This window comes from Haliotis rubra, unplaced genomic scaffold, assembly GCF_003918875.1.
Source record: "Haliotis rubra isolate DU_JTF1 unplaced genomic scaffold, ASM391887v1 Scf18, whole genome shotgun sequence".
Classification (NCBI taxonomy): Eukaryota; Metazoa; Mollusca; class Gastropoda; order Lepetellida; family Haliotidae; genus Haliotis; species Haliotis rubra.
Genome location: NW_025765780.1, coordinates 2,852,692 through 2,871,369, shown reverse-complemented (window position 1 = coordinate 2,871,369; position 18,678 = coordinate 2,852,692). Strand labels below are relative to the sequence as shown.

The window sequence follows — 18,678 nt, the reverse complement described above, 5'->3', positions numbered from 1 at the left end:
TTGGCTGTTACATAAAGGTGGTTGACAAGGGCCCTCCATCTTCTCTGATGCACTGCTCGCTACCTTTACAGGGAATTTACAGGCAATTAAACAGAAATCAGACACAAATCTAGTGACACTGTTAACAATCCTGGAAACAGTCATCCAACTTATACATCTCAATGTCTCCATGCAGTGTTGGACAAGATGAGATACAGGGCTACTTTGATTTCTTCAGTGACCCTAAAAACAATAGTCCCCTGCTGAAAAGGTCATGTCAATGCTCTGTCAGATGAAATTGTGGAATTCCTTGCAGAAACTGGAACCACTAACAGTAAAAGTCATATGAAAAAACCCTTCTCTTTTTGTGCTTCACTACCTTCAAATAGGTCAGGTCTTTTTATTTTTTCTACCTGCATATGACAGATATGATATTATTCCCATGATATTGGGGAATTATTTCTATTTCTCCACAAGAGTGCTGTTGAGGGCATCTGTCGGTAGTTTCATGGCTTTTTTTCTTTGACTTTCAAGAGCCTGGAGAAAGCACTCTTGAATTATCATAAGTAAATGATCATATTAAGAAGAATTCCTTTGAAATTTCTCATATGTATTCAACTATGATTCAATATTAGACCATGATGGGGCAAACTGTAAAAAGTGTCATATACACGCAGACTTTTTCATGATCCTTAATTGTCATAGGGGCTATTTCAAATTTGGAACTGTGGAATTTCAAAATGACAGTTTAGCAAAATAATGTCACTCAAAGGTCAGTGAAATCAGCCATGCGGTCTATTCAATAATTGAACGCAGGGAGAAGATTTATCATGCAAAATAGCTGTAAAACCAGTGGACTACATCTACGACTGGTTTCTGTTGCGTGTTTGAGAACAGTTTTGATGGTATCATTTTGACTTGATTTCACATAAATGAATATATCAAGACAATGACAAGCAGAGCAGAGCATCGTCATTTTATCTACATTGCCCAGTCTCAAGAGCCATTAGCTTTACATGCTTTATGAATGGCATCCATACTCTTTTCATCACTTCCATATCTTTTATATTTGGGCTCTGTTACTAAGATGTCAGAAATAAATTTATTACTCATTATTTACAAATTTACCTTTTACTTTTATACCTGTTGTTTGAAATTTCTTTTGATGCTATGTGATTATGTTTTTTAAATGAAATAAATGTGTAATGTAGATGTTATTAAGATAGATAAAATGGACATTTTATCTTTTTTGTTGAAATGTTTCTTCTATTCGTTTGAAAATAAAAAAATGAAATCTGTAGGAATTTGTTATTGAGAGGATAATTGTTCCGTTTCAGTATTGAGTAAGGAAATTTTAGAAATACGAATATTACTGACAATTTCTAAATTTGTTTCTATATCACCAAACCAATCATAAGTTCAGCTTAGACTATATGGTCACCTTAATATTTTCATCTTTTTTCACTTTTTGATTATTATTTATGAGGTAATTTAGTTTTTCCCAGATAATAGATTACTAGAAATTGGATTTATGTCAACACAATGAATGCATGTTAAAAACAGTAATAAATCAACCATATCACATCTTCTCTCTGCAGGTATAATAACATGATGTGATTGTGTGTTACAATAATCTTTTTCATGTTAATGCACCTGATAACTTAGAATATTCTGAGAACTTGTTCCGCCATTGCCTTTATGCATTTATAGAAAAAAATAAATTCTGTTCTTGGTCAAACCTTAATTAATGATGTGACAAATGTGTTGAAAATGAACAGGTTGAATTAAGAATTCACCTGTATTAATTCAGTGAAACTGTTTCATATTTTTTTCATTATTCATCCATTATTCACCCAGCGCAATAAAAAATTGCACCTTTTCAAATTTCAACAACTGTTTTACCGTGCTGACATTTATAGATATACGACCCTGAAAACTACCTACTGTAATTTAAATCCGATAACATGCCACTCATGGTGATCTCTTCCTGATATAGCCATGGTGCTGTTACCCTGAAACACACAATCCTAATTCAAATAATTGCATGCTTCCTTCTTTTAAATTAACCTCCTCATTTTCAACCAGCAGCACTTTTTTTTCTAAAATGCAGATCTATCAGTCCTTCTAGAAATATCTTTTTCTCAAATGAATAACTCACTTTAAAAAAATTTAAACCTGGGCTTTACCAATTATATGTTTAGATGATGAATTATCATCACCACACCCCAGAGTTAATGGTACCGGGTTGTATGAAAAACAGCACTAGTGCAAAATATCAATTCTTTCCTTTCTAGCACTGTGTTCACATAACATCTGAAATACATTTTATAACCATTTCCAGAAGGGCCATAAATTTTGTGATTTTTGCATAATTACTTAATTGTCAAAGTTTTTTTGATAAAAATCTGACAAAAAGTTAATAATTCTATAAAACCACGCCCACTTGTAAACTATGGATCCAAATCTGGGTCATTGTTTATTCATAATGTAGAAGTATCTGTAATCTCAAACCTCTTATAAGTCCGATCACTGTCTTCTCTCCGTGTAAAAACTGGGATATATCATACTGGTAATTGTTTTCATTACAGTATACATACTTAGGGGCAAGCAAGTTTGTTATCTCTGAAATTGATACTTTACAAATGAGTACTGATAACAGCCAGTGCAAGCTCACAAAGACTGTAGGTACAGAAAATTGCTTTTGTAAATTAGTATCGATGGACTGGAACCGAAGATTGACATATGACTAGTGTTCTTGAAATATCCATTTCTGCTGAATATGTGCTCCAATGTTTGTTCCTAGCTTTTGAGTAATACTTTTAAACTGTTTAGATTTATTAAATAATGATAATGAATTAAAACAGTGATATGAATTACTTAGAAAAATATGGTAAGTGAGTGAGTGCAAATGAAGAAGAATAATGAGGAAAAACTGCACATAATAACAACAACAGCAGCAGCAACAACACAAACAACACCAACAACGACAGCAGCAGCAGCAACAACACAAACAACACCAACAACAACAGCAGCAGCAACAACACAAACAACACCAACGACAGCAGCAGCAGCAACAACACAAACAACACCAACAACAACAACAGCAGCAGCAACAACACAAACAACACCAACAACAAAGCAGCCTGACTAGGACTCTTTGCTTCATTCATCAATTCTAATCCGTATTTTAACAGAACAGTAACTTTAAATGAGTAATTCCAATCTGTCCATCTTTCAAAAGTTTAGTTACTATGACAACAAACATACCTCCCGACATTGGCTAACTCATTACATTTGTGGTCCTGTAAAACAGTGACTTTTCTTGAGGGCCATTGCTAGGTTTTATGTGTGTGCTTGTCACACACACAGCTGGTACGAGGCCCCACATGCCACAAAATGTACAACCTATTGAAGCTTTCCCAAGCCATCCCAATTTTCTCCTGTGTTTTTAAACAAAAACAAAAATCAACAAAAAGAGTCCCCTTGTTTCTGATTCTGTTTCTGAAGATTTCTTCTTTAGTCTATTAATTTTGAACAAAATAAAGTGTTTTTAGTGGAAAGATCCTAATTATTCTAAAGTCAGTAGAGGATAGATAGTGTTTTGTCTTGTCACAGACATTGTTCTTTGTAGATATGGTATCTATCGTTTGATCGAGATAACAGATCTATTTCTGTACAGTTAAGATCCCTCACTCTGATGACATTTCATATCACTGACATAACCATTCAGAAAGAAATCATCCACAATCGCTACATTAGAAAACATTTTGACCTAATTTGTCATTTCAGATTAAGAATACATTTAAAACAAATTTTAAGATAAAATACCACACTCAAATATTTGTTTGCATAATTTATGTTTCTATGTACTTATCGGTAATCTACCTACGAATGATTCCGGAAAAAGTCAGAGAAAACCTTAATGTTTATAAACAAGTGACCAAAAATACCCCTGTTGACTAAACAAGTTTCAATAGATATTAAGTATTAAATGCATTTGTGTAAAATTAAGCATTCAAAAGTAGTCAGTAGTTGTTGGTTGTGTTTTATTAAAGAAGAAAAAGTTTGATTCTTTTTACCATCAATCAGTAGTAGAAAGAATGCACTTTTGGTCGACAGATTATTTAATGTCATATCAAAGCTACATTGTAAAATAGACTAAAGAAATATGAATGTGCATTTGAAAGTGGTCTTTTTCTGTACAGGAAATGGGTATCGGTATTTCAAAAATAATACTTTCGGCTGGTGAATTGGTATATGTTGTTTTTGACAAATATTTTCCTTGAAAACCTCATGCTGAATTTAAACTACAAATATGAATATTTGAAAGCTCTCAAAAACAATTGTTTCATCCTTCAAGGCATATAATTTGGATGTTTTCAATGACTAATGCTCAGGGGGATAATCTCAAAATTCATCATCATTCATGGTGGGATACGTTCAAACTCTTAAACGACCAGGAACGAGTCATCAACAGAAACAAATGCCAGAAAACCCTTTGCATAAGCATGAGAAATCTCTGCTAAAGTAGACTACAACATAAGCTTATATGAATCACAAAACCCCAAATGACATGCATGTCATATGATATTATATAATCCTTTGCCTTCATGTCATTCGAAATGTATTATATTTTAACACAAAATGTATGATTATCGAGAATAAGGGTTCTCCTTTCAATATAATCCAATAATAATCACAATTCACATTCAAATGCTCAGCAGAAACATAATTTACAAAAATTCAAAAGCATACCTCCCATTTAAAGGATTTCAACGGATTTTAAAACTAATTTCATTCATGATAATACTTAAAAAACACAAACCTAAACCAGTTTCAACATAGAGGCATGGCGTAACTATCCTGAACAATGGCTGTTGGTTAAAAAAATATCCATTTGAATGGTATAAAAAACATGCCTTTCTTATATATTGCCTTTCATTTTAACTCTAACACTGTATCATTTAAAATGACATGACAGACAATTTAGAAATAAAATATTGTGTAAGTTGGTCTACAAGTACAAAAAACCTGCTTGACGAAGGAACGGAACCTGCTTTCCCTCATACGAACTGCACCTCCTTGCATTCATTCAAACCTGTACGATGTATTGATTAAAATTCATGCTGTGTGCCTCAGCAAGTCGAAGCAAGCATTTTTAAAGAGTGTCTCCCTGATCAATACAGTAGAAGCTTTTACCACTGACACTAGCAAGGCAGTCGCTCTGCTCTCTCTTCTTACTTTAGAGTAGTGTCATTTAATGTAAGAGATCGACTCGTGCTCGCCTACGTTTTTACGGCAGGTATCAAGGAATGTATGAAAATATTGGCTATTATTATCAGGACTTTCAGGATGCTGGAGGTACGTTATTTATTTCATTTTTCATATTTTGAGTTTAAAAATAGACATTTCTTGTAATTGTTTGATATGCATACAGTTGTTGAGGTAGTCGGAAAAATTTAATTTGGTTAAACATTACTAGGAACTGTTGGTTTTTCATGTTTTGCTTTGATATTTAGGATTTGGGATTGTGTGTTCTTTAATTTGTTGATGGTTAGAATGTATTATTCACTATCTTACAGTTTTCTTCGCAGCTTTACGATGTTGATTACGTGGTGTAAGAATGTTGTCATGGAGCTCACAGAATTTGGGCGTTTTCTTTGGTATTGTTTCACTCATGCTTTGAACCGATCTTTAACGGTATAGATTGGGGATGACGTTGATAGAGTTGAACATCTGGGCCTTGGCATCGGAAACTTTGTTTGCACAGAGGCTCCTAGGTGATCAACATGGTTTCATTTTAATTGGGCAGGAAAGCAGTGGTGGCATGTAAAAGTACATATTGTAAATACATGTATATCATTTTACAGTAAAAAGCATCACCAGAATTGTGTCCAGCTTTGGTCATATTTTAAACATCACTGAACTGACGGTTTTGTTGATTATGAAGAAAGATGTAGATACAATTTGAGATTAACAAAATGCTGTTTCCTGTTGCATGACAGTGAATTGCCAAGGTTGTCACCTAATACAGCACTACTTTTTGGGAACTGTTTATGATGGTTTTCAGCTCAAATTTATAATTTTTGAAATGGCAAAATGGGCTTGGTTGAATCACATTTGAAACTAAATCCTTGTGCAGTGTGGTAACTTATCAAGATTTGATGTCTGTGTGGTTTATCAGAAATCTCCTACTTCAAGGATGCAATACTTTATGCAGTTTATTGTTTTGTGAAGCTTAAAGTAACAAATGTGGATAGATCTTGTTCATGTTATTGTGAAATATTTGGTTTGGTCATAAAATAGGTGTTTTGTCAGGAGGGTCAGATTCCATGTTATATTCTCATATTTCAGTAAGTGGCGTGACATGGTATTGAAGGAGGCAGTGCCAATGATAAATCTTTGGTTTGATCATTAAATAAGGGTCTTGTCATTTTGGACTGATGCTATGGCATGTAGGGTTTAACAAGTGAAGCAATCAAGTGACCGTGTTGGTTGCAGAATGTTCATACGGTGACATATGTTTTATTTTCCGCTGGAGTAATAGTTAGACTGTGTAGATGTATTTGTGATGTTCTGTGTAAGGGGCATTTTTGTAACTACTTCTTGAAGGCAGCAGAATTTATATACCATTGTCACAGGAATAGACCGATCATGAAATAAAAATGTCATGTTTAATATAAAAATGATCATTATTGTGCAGTGATGTTTCAGAACCATGAGAGCAGGCAAATTCTTTCAGTAATAACTGGTGTATGTAGGTATTAGCAAGAGATATATGTGATAGCTATGTGTTCTTTTAAAACTGTTTTTTAATGTGAGGATATTATGTTATGTCAGGATGTTGGCAATCTGAGTGATGAAGAAACCTGTGTCCCCTGCTTCACATTCACCCACTGATGAATAATACTGAAATTACTGTATTGCTGTTGAGTTACAAAAACTGCCCACAGTTAACATTAAATGTTTTGTCCTAACTTAATGGTATTGTAGATCACTATGTAGAAACATACTAGTCTCTGTAGCCAAGGTGAAGTGTTATTCTCTAAATGTTTTTAAACATAGAGTGTTAAAATCTTTCTTGCAACAGGTTTCTAGGTACAAGTTCACACTAAAGTCCTATATAGCTGTAATTGTGGTTTATCTAGCAGTCCTATATAGGAGTAATTGTGGTTTATGTAGTAGTCTTATATAGCAGTAATTGTGGTTTATGTAGTAGTCCTATATAGCAGTAATTGTGGTTTATCTAGCAGTTTTATATAGCAATAATAGTGGTTTTAGATATTTGTCCATATTCTTGGGATTTTATATGTTGTTAGTTCAGTGTGAGGATTTGAAGGATGGAACTATTGGAAGCTGTGGTTAAGAATAGCTGTCTAGTTTGTTTGATCATTGTCAGTACAATGTCTTGAATGTGGGACCTCTGTTGGCTGTCTTTGTATATTGTTTCTACTTTCAAGGCTATTTTGAGTTGGTAGGACTGATTTGTCATGAAATTCTGACACTATAGGGATTCTGGATGATCTTATTTTTCTATTGCAACTAAGATATATTTGCACAACTCCATAAAGGTTTCTGTAGGTATATGTATCTTTCTACAAAAAAGTTTCTAACTATGTTATAGAAAAAAGTGTAAGCACATCATTCAAAGAAAACTAATAACTCTATGTGGAAAATCAATGTCACGTATTTAAAACATTTTCTCAAAACATGAACTTAAACCTAATTTGTGTGATGAATATGTTTTACACATACATCCCAAAAATTCATTAATTGGTTGTACGTGAATACTGATGATATCCACTTGAGGAATTGAAGTATTTCTTAAACATTCCTTTACAAACAGTGTTTCAAATGAATAATACATTGAGATTATTTTAGAAAAACCTTTGTTTTAGTACAAGAATAATAACCAAAGTTCGACTATACATGTCCTCCATGTGTCAGGAGGCATATTATCATTACTCATTGTATGGCAGTATACTTGACAGATTGTCGCTAAACATATCTATGATTAACTGTTATTCTTTGCACCCAAATAAACCATGCCCTTTTTATTAGATATAATTTCAACTTATTTCTTGTATTCTTTAAACAAAGATTGATATTTGTCTGTTTAATACATTGCTGAAATAAAACTAAATAGTGTAAACTAAATTTTTGAAAATTAATGTTATTCTTTATCAAATTGTGATATGATTCTCATTAAATTCAGTTTTTCAAGGTGATTGTGGTGAACATATTGCTTGCCATGAATGTAGGTGTAGTAGAAACCTTCTGTGAATTATTCTTTTGGAAATGTTCACTGACTTTAAACAGACTTATGCAAAGTGTTTTGCTTTTCATCTTTATGAAGTAAAACTAAGATGCCTGTACTTGGTTTGTGTAAGGGAGTCAAAACATTGACATATTGATTAATAATACATTTTAGTTTGGTGTCAACATACAAACTTTAGGGATGCGTGCCAAAATGAATTTTCTCACCATGAAATATTTTTAATGTCTACTAACTTGTCTTTGTTAGCATTGTATCTTCTTATTGATATTTCTCAAATCAAAATTAATATTTTCTTTACAAAAATTTAAAAAATTATAAAATAATAAATGCAAAGGTATTTTATATCAGCTACCCTCCAAATGGCAGAATCAGCTGCAAAAGTACAAGAATACAAATGAACTTATTGATGATGCTATACTTGCTTTCTATAGCAATGATTATTATTTTTCTGTTAAGATATATGCAACAACACAAGCAAAAGAATGGGTTGACATGTCAGATGATAAAAAACAACTTCATTACTGTGACAAATATACCACATATACAAATACATAAAAACAGTTTTCATAAAATAAACGGAGACATGGATCGTACAGACAATCGTTAACCCTATATATATATGTTTTGTTAACAAAATATTTATATTTTGTAATTAAAATAAAAAGTTAACACAAATACTTCCAGAATTTTGGTACAGTATTTACCCTTGTCCATTATTGATTCATAATGGTAACACACCAGTGGACATAAGTCATCCTTATGTTTATTCAAACAAAAACACTTCATTATAGAGTTTTTAAAAACCTAAAGCTACTGATAGTATTGACTTCACCGCACAAAAACAATAAATTTAAACTCCACTCATTTCATAGGCTACTTTTTGTTACACTTTCCTGCAATTAATGTCGCTGTTCATTATCTTAGGTTACTAAGTTTATTATATATGGGCAACAGTAGGGGCCTAAATTGGTCCTGTGGTAACACCTTGTTTGCCTATCACACACACAAACAACAACTTAACTATTTCCATGAAACTTGAGAGCCCAGATGCTGTTAATGTATTCAACATTTATGCTAATTGGCTTTTCAGATAAAATATTTTGACAGAATAAAGCCATAAAAAAAGTAGAATTCACATTAATCTATTTGGTTTGTTAATACTGACTTATAAATATGTAACCAAACTGAATGCATGATATGTATTTTCATTACAAAAATTCATTCAGGGGAATGTTCATACTGTGTTCAGCCATTGCTAATTTTCAAGAAACAGTGCTTAGGATACCAACTGAGTGTTTCCCAAAAAATTCAAATATGACAAAATTAGATATATAATTATAAAGGAGATCATATTTATATGTGAAGGATAAAACATCCATCGGCATAATACAGATGGGGAGCTGTATTCTTATCATTTCTTTTATAATTGCTATATGAGTTATTAAGGATATTTTAATAATAAAAATATTTTAATAAGCACCAAAGTTTATTATTAACAATGAATCTGATAAATCTCATATGACATTTTCCGAGTGAATACATTTCACAATGCAATATTTATAGAACATTGTAACATTTTTGTTAATGATTAGAACATCTTGCCATGACTCTTATTGGTAATATATGTTGAAGTTTCTATTATTCACTAACTTTGTCAGTGAAAAATAAATTTATAACATTGTTTTCTGTAAAGTTAATAACTTGGCAATTTCTGTAGGTGTAATAAGAATTAATATTTTATGTAAAAATTATTACTGAAGTAGAGAATGAGTCAGATTTTATGCATCATATCATGTGTGGAAAACTGAACCTGTATCTTAGGAGTAGCAAGCTGTTGCTTAGACCACTGGGCTACCCACTGCCCTCTATTATTATCATGAACATCTTAAACATGATAAACATCATCATTTGACACTGAAAACCTGGACTCTTTAGATTCAAAGAGTTTTTTTTCTTCAAATGTTGAGACTCCACTTCTGCCAGCAGTAGTTATTGACAATTACACTGTTAGGTCAACTTTGTATGTGAAAAAATAAGTGAAATAACAAAATCTGACATCTGTAAAAACATTACCAGGTATGGCATGTTTTCAAACCTTTTTAGATAAAGATTCTTATATCTCATCAACTTGCAACAACAGCCATATGGTTTAGAAAATGCTTTTTTTCTTACTTGTTGTGCTTGGCCATTTTTTACTAAATATACATTAATGTTTGTGAGAGTCTGTAAATCTAATCACATTTATGTCAACAATAAGGAGTACTGGTAAAACCAACAAATCAAGATGGCTAGCAAACAATGCCAGTGACAGCATTGTAGAACATCTATATACTATACTATCAGAAACACACTAATAACTTGGCACATGTTAAGATACTATTAGAAACACACTAATAACATAGAACATGTGAAGTTACTATTAGAAACACACTACTAACATAGAACATGTGAAGTTACTATCAGAAACACACTACTAACATAGAACATGTGAAGTTACTATTAGAAACACACTACTAACATAGAACATGTGAAGTTACTATTAGAAACACACTACTAACATAGAACATGTGAAGTTACTATTAGAAACACACTACTAACATAGAACATGTGAAGTTACTATTAGAAACACACTACTAACATAGAACATGTGAAGTTACTATTAGAAACACACTAATAACATAGAACATGTGAAGTTACTATTAGAAACACACTACTACATAGAACATGTGAAGTTACTATTAGAAACACACTAATAACATAGAACATGTGAAGTTACTATTAGAAACACACTAATAACATAGAACATGTGAAGTTACTATTAGAAACACACTAATAACATAGAACATGTGAAGTTACTATTAGAAACACACTACTAACATAGAACATGTGAAGTTACTATTAGAAACACACTAATAACATAGAACATGTGAAGTTACTATTAGAAACACACTACTACATAGAACATGTGAAGTTACTATTAGAAACACACTAATAACATAGAACATGTGAAGTTACTATTAGAAACACACTAATAACATAGAACATGTGAAGTTACTATTAGAAACACACTACTACATAGAACATGTGAAGTTACTATTAGAAACACACTACTAACATAGAACATGTGAAGTTACTATTAGAAACACACTACTACATAGAACATGTGAAGTTACTATTAGAAACACACTACTAACATAGAACATGTGAAGTTACTATTAGAAACACACTACTAACATAGAACATGTGAAGTTACTATTAGAAACACACTACTACATAGAACATGTGAAGTTACTATTAGAAACACACTACTAACATAGAACATGTGAAGTTACTATTAGAAACACACTAATAACATAGAACATGTGAAGTTACTATTAGAAACACACTACTACATAGAACATGTGAAGTTACTATTAGAAACACACTACTACATAGAACATGTGAAGTTACTATTAGAAACACACTACTACATAGAACATGTGAAGTTACTATTAGAAACACACTACTAACATAGAACATGTGAAGTTACTATCAGAAACACACTACTAACATAGAACATGTGAAGTTACTATTAGAAACACACTAATAACATAGAACATGTGAAGTTACTATTAGAAACACACTACTACATAGAACATGTGAAGTTACTATTAGAAACACACTACTACATAGAACATGTGAAGTTACTATTAGAAACACACTAATAACATAGAACATGTGAAGTTACTATTAGAAACACACTAATAACATAGAACATGTGAAGTTACTATTAGAAACACACTACTACATAGAACATGTGAAGTTACTATTAGAAACACACTAATAACATAGAACATGTGAAGTTACTATTAGAAACACACTAATAACATAGAACATGTGAAGTTACTATTAGAAACACACTACTACATAGAGACATGTGAGTTACTATTAGAAACACACTACTAACATAGAACATGTGAAGTTACTATCAGAAACACACTACTAACATAGAACATGTGAAGTTACTATTAGAAACACACTAATAACATAGAACATGTGAAGTTACTATTAGAAACACACTACTACATAGAACATGTGAAGTTACTATTAGAAACACACTACTAACATAGAACATGTGAAGTTACTATTAGAAACACACTACTAACATAGAACATGTGAAGTTACTATTAGAAACACACTACTACATAGAACATGTGAAGTTACTATTAGAAACACACTACTAACATAGAACATGTGAAGTTACTATTAGAAACACACTAATAACATAGAACATGTGAAGTTACTATCAGAAACACACTACTAACATAGAACATGTGAAGTTACTATTAGAAACACACTACTAACATAGAACATGTGAAGTTACTATTAGAAACACACTACTAACATAGAACATGTGAAGTTACTATTAGAAACACACTACTACATAGAACATGTGAAGTTACTATTAGAAACACACTACTAACATAGAACATGTGAAGTTACTATTAGAAACACACTACTAACATAGAACATGTGAAGTTACTATTAGAAACACACTACTACATAGAACATGTGAAGTTACTATTAGAAACACACTACTAACATAGAACATGTGAAGTTACTATTAGAAACACACTAATAACATAGAACATGTGAAGTTACTATCAGAAACACACTACTAACATAGAACATGTGAAGTTACTATTAGAAACACACTACTAACATAGAACATGTGAAGTTACTATTAGAAACACACTACTACATAGAACATGTGAAGTTACTATCAGAAACACACTACTAACATAGAACATGTGAAGTTACTATCAGAAACACACTACTAACATAGAACATGTGAAGTTACTATTAGAAACACACTACTAACATAGAACATGTGAAGTTACTATTAGAAACACACTACTAACATAGAACATGTGAAGTTACTATTAGAAACACACTACTACATAGAACATGTGAAGTTACTATTAGAAACACACTAATAACATAGAACATATAAAGTTATTATGAAAAACACCAATAACATAGTACATATTTAGCTACCTATTACAAACATACCCATAACGTAGACCATCTGAAGATCCTGTCATCAACTCATTATTAACATATTACTCGGCCAATGGACAACATTTCAAAGAACTATTCCTTTTGCTTTAGAAAATGTAATGGACTGACTGACTGACTCAGTTTGGTTTTACGCCGCTTTTAGCAATATTCCAGCAACATCACGGCGGGTAACACCAGAAATGGGCTTCACACATTGTACCCTTGTGGGGATTCGAACCCGGGTCTTCGGCATGACGAGCCAACACTTTAACCACTAGGCTACCCCACCGCCCCAAAATGTAATGGAACATCCTGATAATCATAAAAGAGATTTCCACCCTCAGAACATCTCAACAACCATTGGAGAATTTTCAAGTTCAATTATTGAATATATAATAGTTGTGGAGACGTTGTCATGGAATGACTTCCTAGTCAAACTACAGCTTAATCACTGAAGTGCTGAAGGTTCAGAACAGTATGAACAGTTAACTGTACTCGCACACAAGTTTGATTGTGTGATGTATAATCAACTATATATTTCTTTCCATACTTTCCAATTTTCAAGGACAAATCTAATAAAAGAAACTGATTAACAAAATTTATCACGGAATGAAATCATTTCATCTTATTTTTAACAAGTGATAATGATATTTTGTGACATGATTCATTCATGATCTAACCGGATGTAGGGATGATGATCAGATGTCATCACAGGAAGTGTAGACTCTGGTAATGCACAAGAAAATACATGGAAGAATCATCATTCCATTTGTCCTGTTCAAGGTGTACAAGCTTTTCTTATGAAATGTGCGATGATTATATACAGATAAAGCAACACATATGATCATGGTTTCAAATTCTTAGAAATTTATTAATGGATTGTACAGTATTTTCATTGTAAAAATTCATATGCCTTCTTTGTCAGTTGTTATTGAAAAACTGAGACAAATATAGATAAAGGCAGATAGAGATCATTGTTACTGTTGGTATTGTATGTGTAAGAAAAACAATAGTGATATATAGTTTGATTGAACAGTATATTGTTTTAAAGAAATATCATGTGTCATTAACACCTTTCTCAATGATCTAGCATGTACAATTTGCAGTCCTTAAGCTAACACACTCAAAATTACTTCTTATGTATCACTTGCTTGACAACGACATTAGAATCTATGTCGAAACGTCGTCTATACAGAATAAAGAAGTTGTATATCCATAAAAATAGTCCTCATCCTTCATCTACCCAACTTCTAGAATGCCAATCAAAGAAGAATTTCAAGAAGAATTCTACTATCAAATCATGCAAGTATACAAGACTATTTACTGCAGTATTCAGAGAAGGCTCCATTGCATCCTGACATCATTTCAAATCACACATCTTTAGGTCATTTCTTGAAGGTGAAGGTCTTTTCATCTGGTTGGCACCAAATCTGCCCCCTAAAGGCTAATATACATAATTAATGAGGCACAAGATCCCACGTTTCAACTAATTGAGCTGCCCACATGGGAAGGCCAATCTGAAATTGTAATTGCAAGAAAAAATACAATCTTTCAAACTCGGGTCAAATTATCAGAAAGTAATATCAACAAGAATTTACTCAGGTCTCTTGTGTGCTAATGATCAAGGGTGAAGTAGAATGACCAAATGTAATGTCTGTTCAATGATGAAGAATTGAACATGAATGTAGTTCAAACTCAATAATGTCTCAACTGTTTGTTTACGGGTTATTGTAAATATGTGACACATTTGACAGGTCGGATGAGGTATCTGTATTGTGTTCCCCTTGGATGACACGAAAACTGATACAACTGCAGCACAACTATTTCTACTTATGTGGATTGGTTGGATATTTGTGTATCCATACATATGATAATCCATTTCATTTAACTCACAGAAAAGTAGTAGTTATTCTTGTTTTCTTTTTATGAAATGGATGTAAGGTACAAATTGCTGTTATGGAGATCTGTCAAATATACCTTGGTCTCTCATTATGGAGCCATTTCTTTGTTGAAATCTTCAGAATATGTTTATGTTCCTGGCATTAACAGTGAAGATTTGCATTTTAGAAAACATTAGCATTAAGGAGTTTTTTAACTTATGTAATTTCTTCATAAGTCCCAATTGCTCTGCTATTCAAGTTTACATTTGCTGCTTGTCTATGATTTCACTCAGGGGAGATGTTCAAATGATTTTGACAAAATTCAATTTTACTTCACTTATTCTTTTTGTAATAAAAAAAGTTGTAGAAAGCAAAGTCATTCCTGTATGGATGTGAATTTGAGTTTATTTTATCCATCTCTACTATTAAGGGGTATATGTTACAGACATTGGTGGTTAGAATATCACTCTGGGAAGAATGATATGGTGGTATCTTTGGAAAGAAGGGCATGACTTGACTATAATGTTTACAGTACCTCCTACAGACTGCGATATACATATCATCAAGTTGTGTCAGTGGTGACCTGTTGGTGAGGTGGTTGCTTGTTACAGTTAAGTTCTGAGTTCAATCCCACCATGACTATGAACATTAACGAAAGGACATAAACCAAACTTAATATTGTAAGGGTGATGCTTATTGAACTTCTATTACATATGTGTTGTGGTGTCAAGAGTCTTTACTCATTTTGACTTTACTATCCTTCCAACTATATATTGTTATCTGTGACCTTTATCAGATTGCAGTTTCAAGGTAGACAGATGTGTTTTGTATAGAACTTGTTTCTGTGGTCATTCTTGTTATTTGAGGATTTCAAAACTCATGTTTAGAATAATGCATTTCTTCAAACAAGTGTATTAATCAAGGAATATTTCTTCATATTAGTTGTAAGAGGATGTGAGCATCTTCATCTGAGCCATATTTGCTGCTGAATGTTCAACGTCTCATCATTTGTGATGCAGCTGTAATAAGTTGTGACAAGATTTATGAAAGTATATCAGTCAACATTCTTCAAAATCTGAGGAAAATGTTTTGTTGAAGTCACACCTTCAAGTGTTGTATTGCTACACCTTCAGGTGTTGTATTGCTACAAAAGGCACAACATGTAAACACAGTGAAGTCAGCATGAATGCTGAAACAGAACATTAAACAAAGCTGATATGGATGCTGACATATCTGTTTCAGAATACCTTATGATCGTAGAGTATATTTTAGCGTTGGTTTTCATGTATGATGTTGTATTTTGAAGGTACCATGTGGGACACAGGCTACATGGGTAAGTCAAATGTGCTACTTTTCATTTCGGTTGTTCACTGGTTTTAATGCTTTCTTCACCATCCTTGGATAAACCTATACATAAACAGACAAATATCACTACTAACATATGAGGCGACAAATTGGTGATACTATGCAAGAGGCTTCTTTCAACATAAAATGTCACTGACTTACAACAATTAAATGATGCATTATTTCTAATGAATTTCTGATCATTCTGTCTTTGCTTACATTTCTCTAAGACAAAATCTTTACAGCTTATATGCTTTTTATTTTATCTGAGCATAAATTACACTTTAATACCCTTTTCGTATAAAATATTTTCTTTCAAATACAAAGTATTTTGATAAAAGTAAAATTTCTTCAAACGTGAAGCATTAAAAATCTTTCACGCAATATTTATGAAAATCAAAAGCATTTGGCATTTGCAGAGCTCATATTTCTGAAAGCACACATGCTTTTATAGACTGCTTAATGCAAAATCTGTTTCTTTGTAGATTTTTTTATCAAGTTTCTTTTATGAGTTGACAATGGAAATTTTGAATATATTTCATACATTCACTTGCAATTTTTTGAAGTCACCATCTTCATAACTGTATGGATTTGATTTTTCCTTCTGTCAGTGTTTTTTGCAACCCAACCAAAATATGTTTTTTAACAGATCTAAGAAATTGTTTTGGCATGGTCCTTTAATGGTTTTCTGCTATTGACCCTTTGTAGGAAACTTTGATGTTTCTTGATCATTTTCAAATTTTCCTAATTTCTGTTTTAGTGGTAAAAGTAATTCCAAAGATTGTTTCATTTAAAATACCCCATTAGCTATTAATATAGGTTCTTTTTTGTAGACTAGTTGCCCAAAAGATGAATGTAATGACTTCAGTGCTAATTCTCCATCTTGATAAGTGAATACTTAAACTATGGTATTCTTTCATGTCGATGGCCATCAAAGCCAAAGTAATGCAATATCAAATTATAGAGAATTAGCTCATACAACCTAATTATGCTTATGTTAATATGCATGTTTCTTACCTGCTTTGTGGTCTGGTTTAATTAAAAGAACTGCAGTAACATTAAAAACAGTTCCAGTATGTAGTCTTCTCTAATTTAGATATTATTTATCTATTAGGCTGTTATCATGTTCAACAGTATGACAAAATTAGTAAATTAATAAATGTACATGTCATTAAGAATAACCCAGAACATTGAGAATGGTTTTATAAAATGTTTCATAAAATGAAACAGTATCATTTAGAAGCTTCTTTGGGTTGTAAATAAAATAAAGTTTGTCCCAGTGTTTGAAAGAAGTTAAACATATTTGAAAACTTCAATGTTGCATGCTTTGTGTTGGGTGGTTTAAGGTGTGGTATCAAGGTATCAAGAGAATGTTGTCAGTGTATTTTTACAACTGAATTTGTCTTCACACATCTTCATTGCTGTGTTAAATTGTTATCAACTTCTTGTTGCTGTCAGTATCACAAAGTGCATTGTAAAATATATTGTTTGTGTGGTACCAGTTCAATGATATCATTGTCCTTGTCTATGTAAGTCTCCTTAAGTGCATTGTAAAGTCATGGATTTTCTGCTATTACTGTTAATGTATGAAGAAAGATTACACCATGGGTATGATTTCATTAGGCCAGCTGGCCAATATATCTTTTGAAGCAAACAGTAAATATAATGATTGACCAAATGTCCATCTTGAAGCTTCAGTAAATACATTAATCACATGTTCTTCATGAAGCAACAGTAAATATTATAACTAAATATTCTCACATCAAGTGTGTTACATAAATGTGACTATATTTTGACAGCTATTATTTTGGGGGCGATATGATTCATTAACAACTCTAAATTAATATTTACTGAGGATGACCACATCCTTGCATGCATGGTGGTGAATATGGATAGTGGTTATGGTTGGTAGTTTTTGGTATATAGAACATGTGTAGAACAATTTCAGGATTTTGTCTGATGTTACTGTGTTATATATGTCGTCTCATTATGAATCCAAGGTGTGGTAGCACTGTCTGCACATTTTTCTATGCAATACGTGTATTTAGTGTTTTACAGTTTTTAGTGGATTGTAGATATTCCATATTTCAAGAAGAACAGTATTATTGGTAAATGTCAATATTTACCAATAATACCAGCTTCTGACAAGAGATTATT

General features: G+C 32.1%; 1 protein-coding gene across 12 annotated transcripts in view; it reads left to right on the top strand.

Moving 5' to 3' along the window:
* LOC124273374 (zinc finger protein rotund-like) overlaps nt 1-18,678 on the top strand; it is a 229,285-nt gene that overhangs the window by 128,760 nt on the left and 81,847 nt on the right. For 6 of the 12 annotated variants that reach the window (XM_046708614.1, XM_046708616.1, XM_046708624.1 and 3 more), the window contains one exon: nt 16,484-16,510. The exons of 5 other annotated variants lie outside the window; for them this stretch is intronic. In XM_046708614.1, coding sequence (XP_046564570.1) covers nt 16,484-16,510 — 27 coding nt within the window. Of the gene's footprint in view, nt 1-5,189; nt 5,341-16,483; nt 16,511-18,678 lie in introns of those variants that run through there. One more of the 12 variants, XM_046708623.1, reaches the window with a different exon arrangement.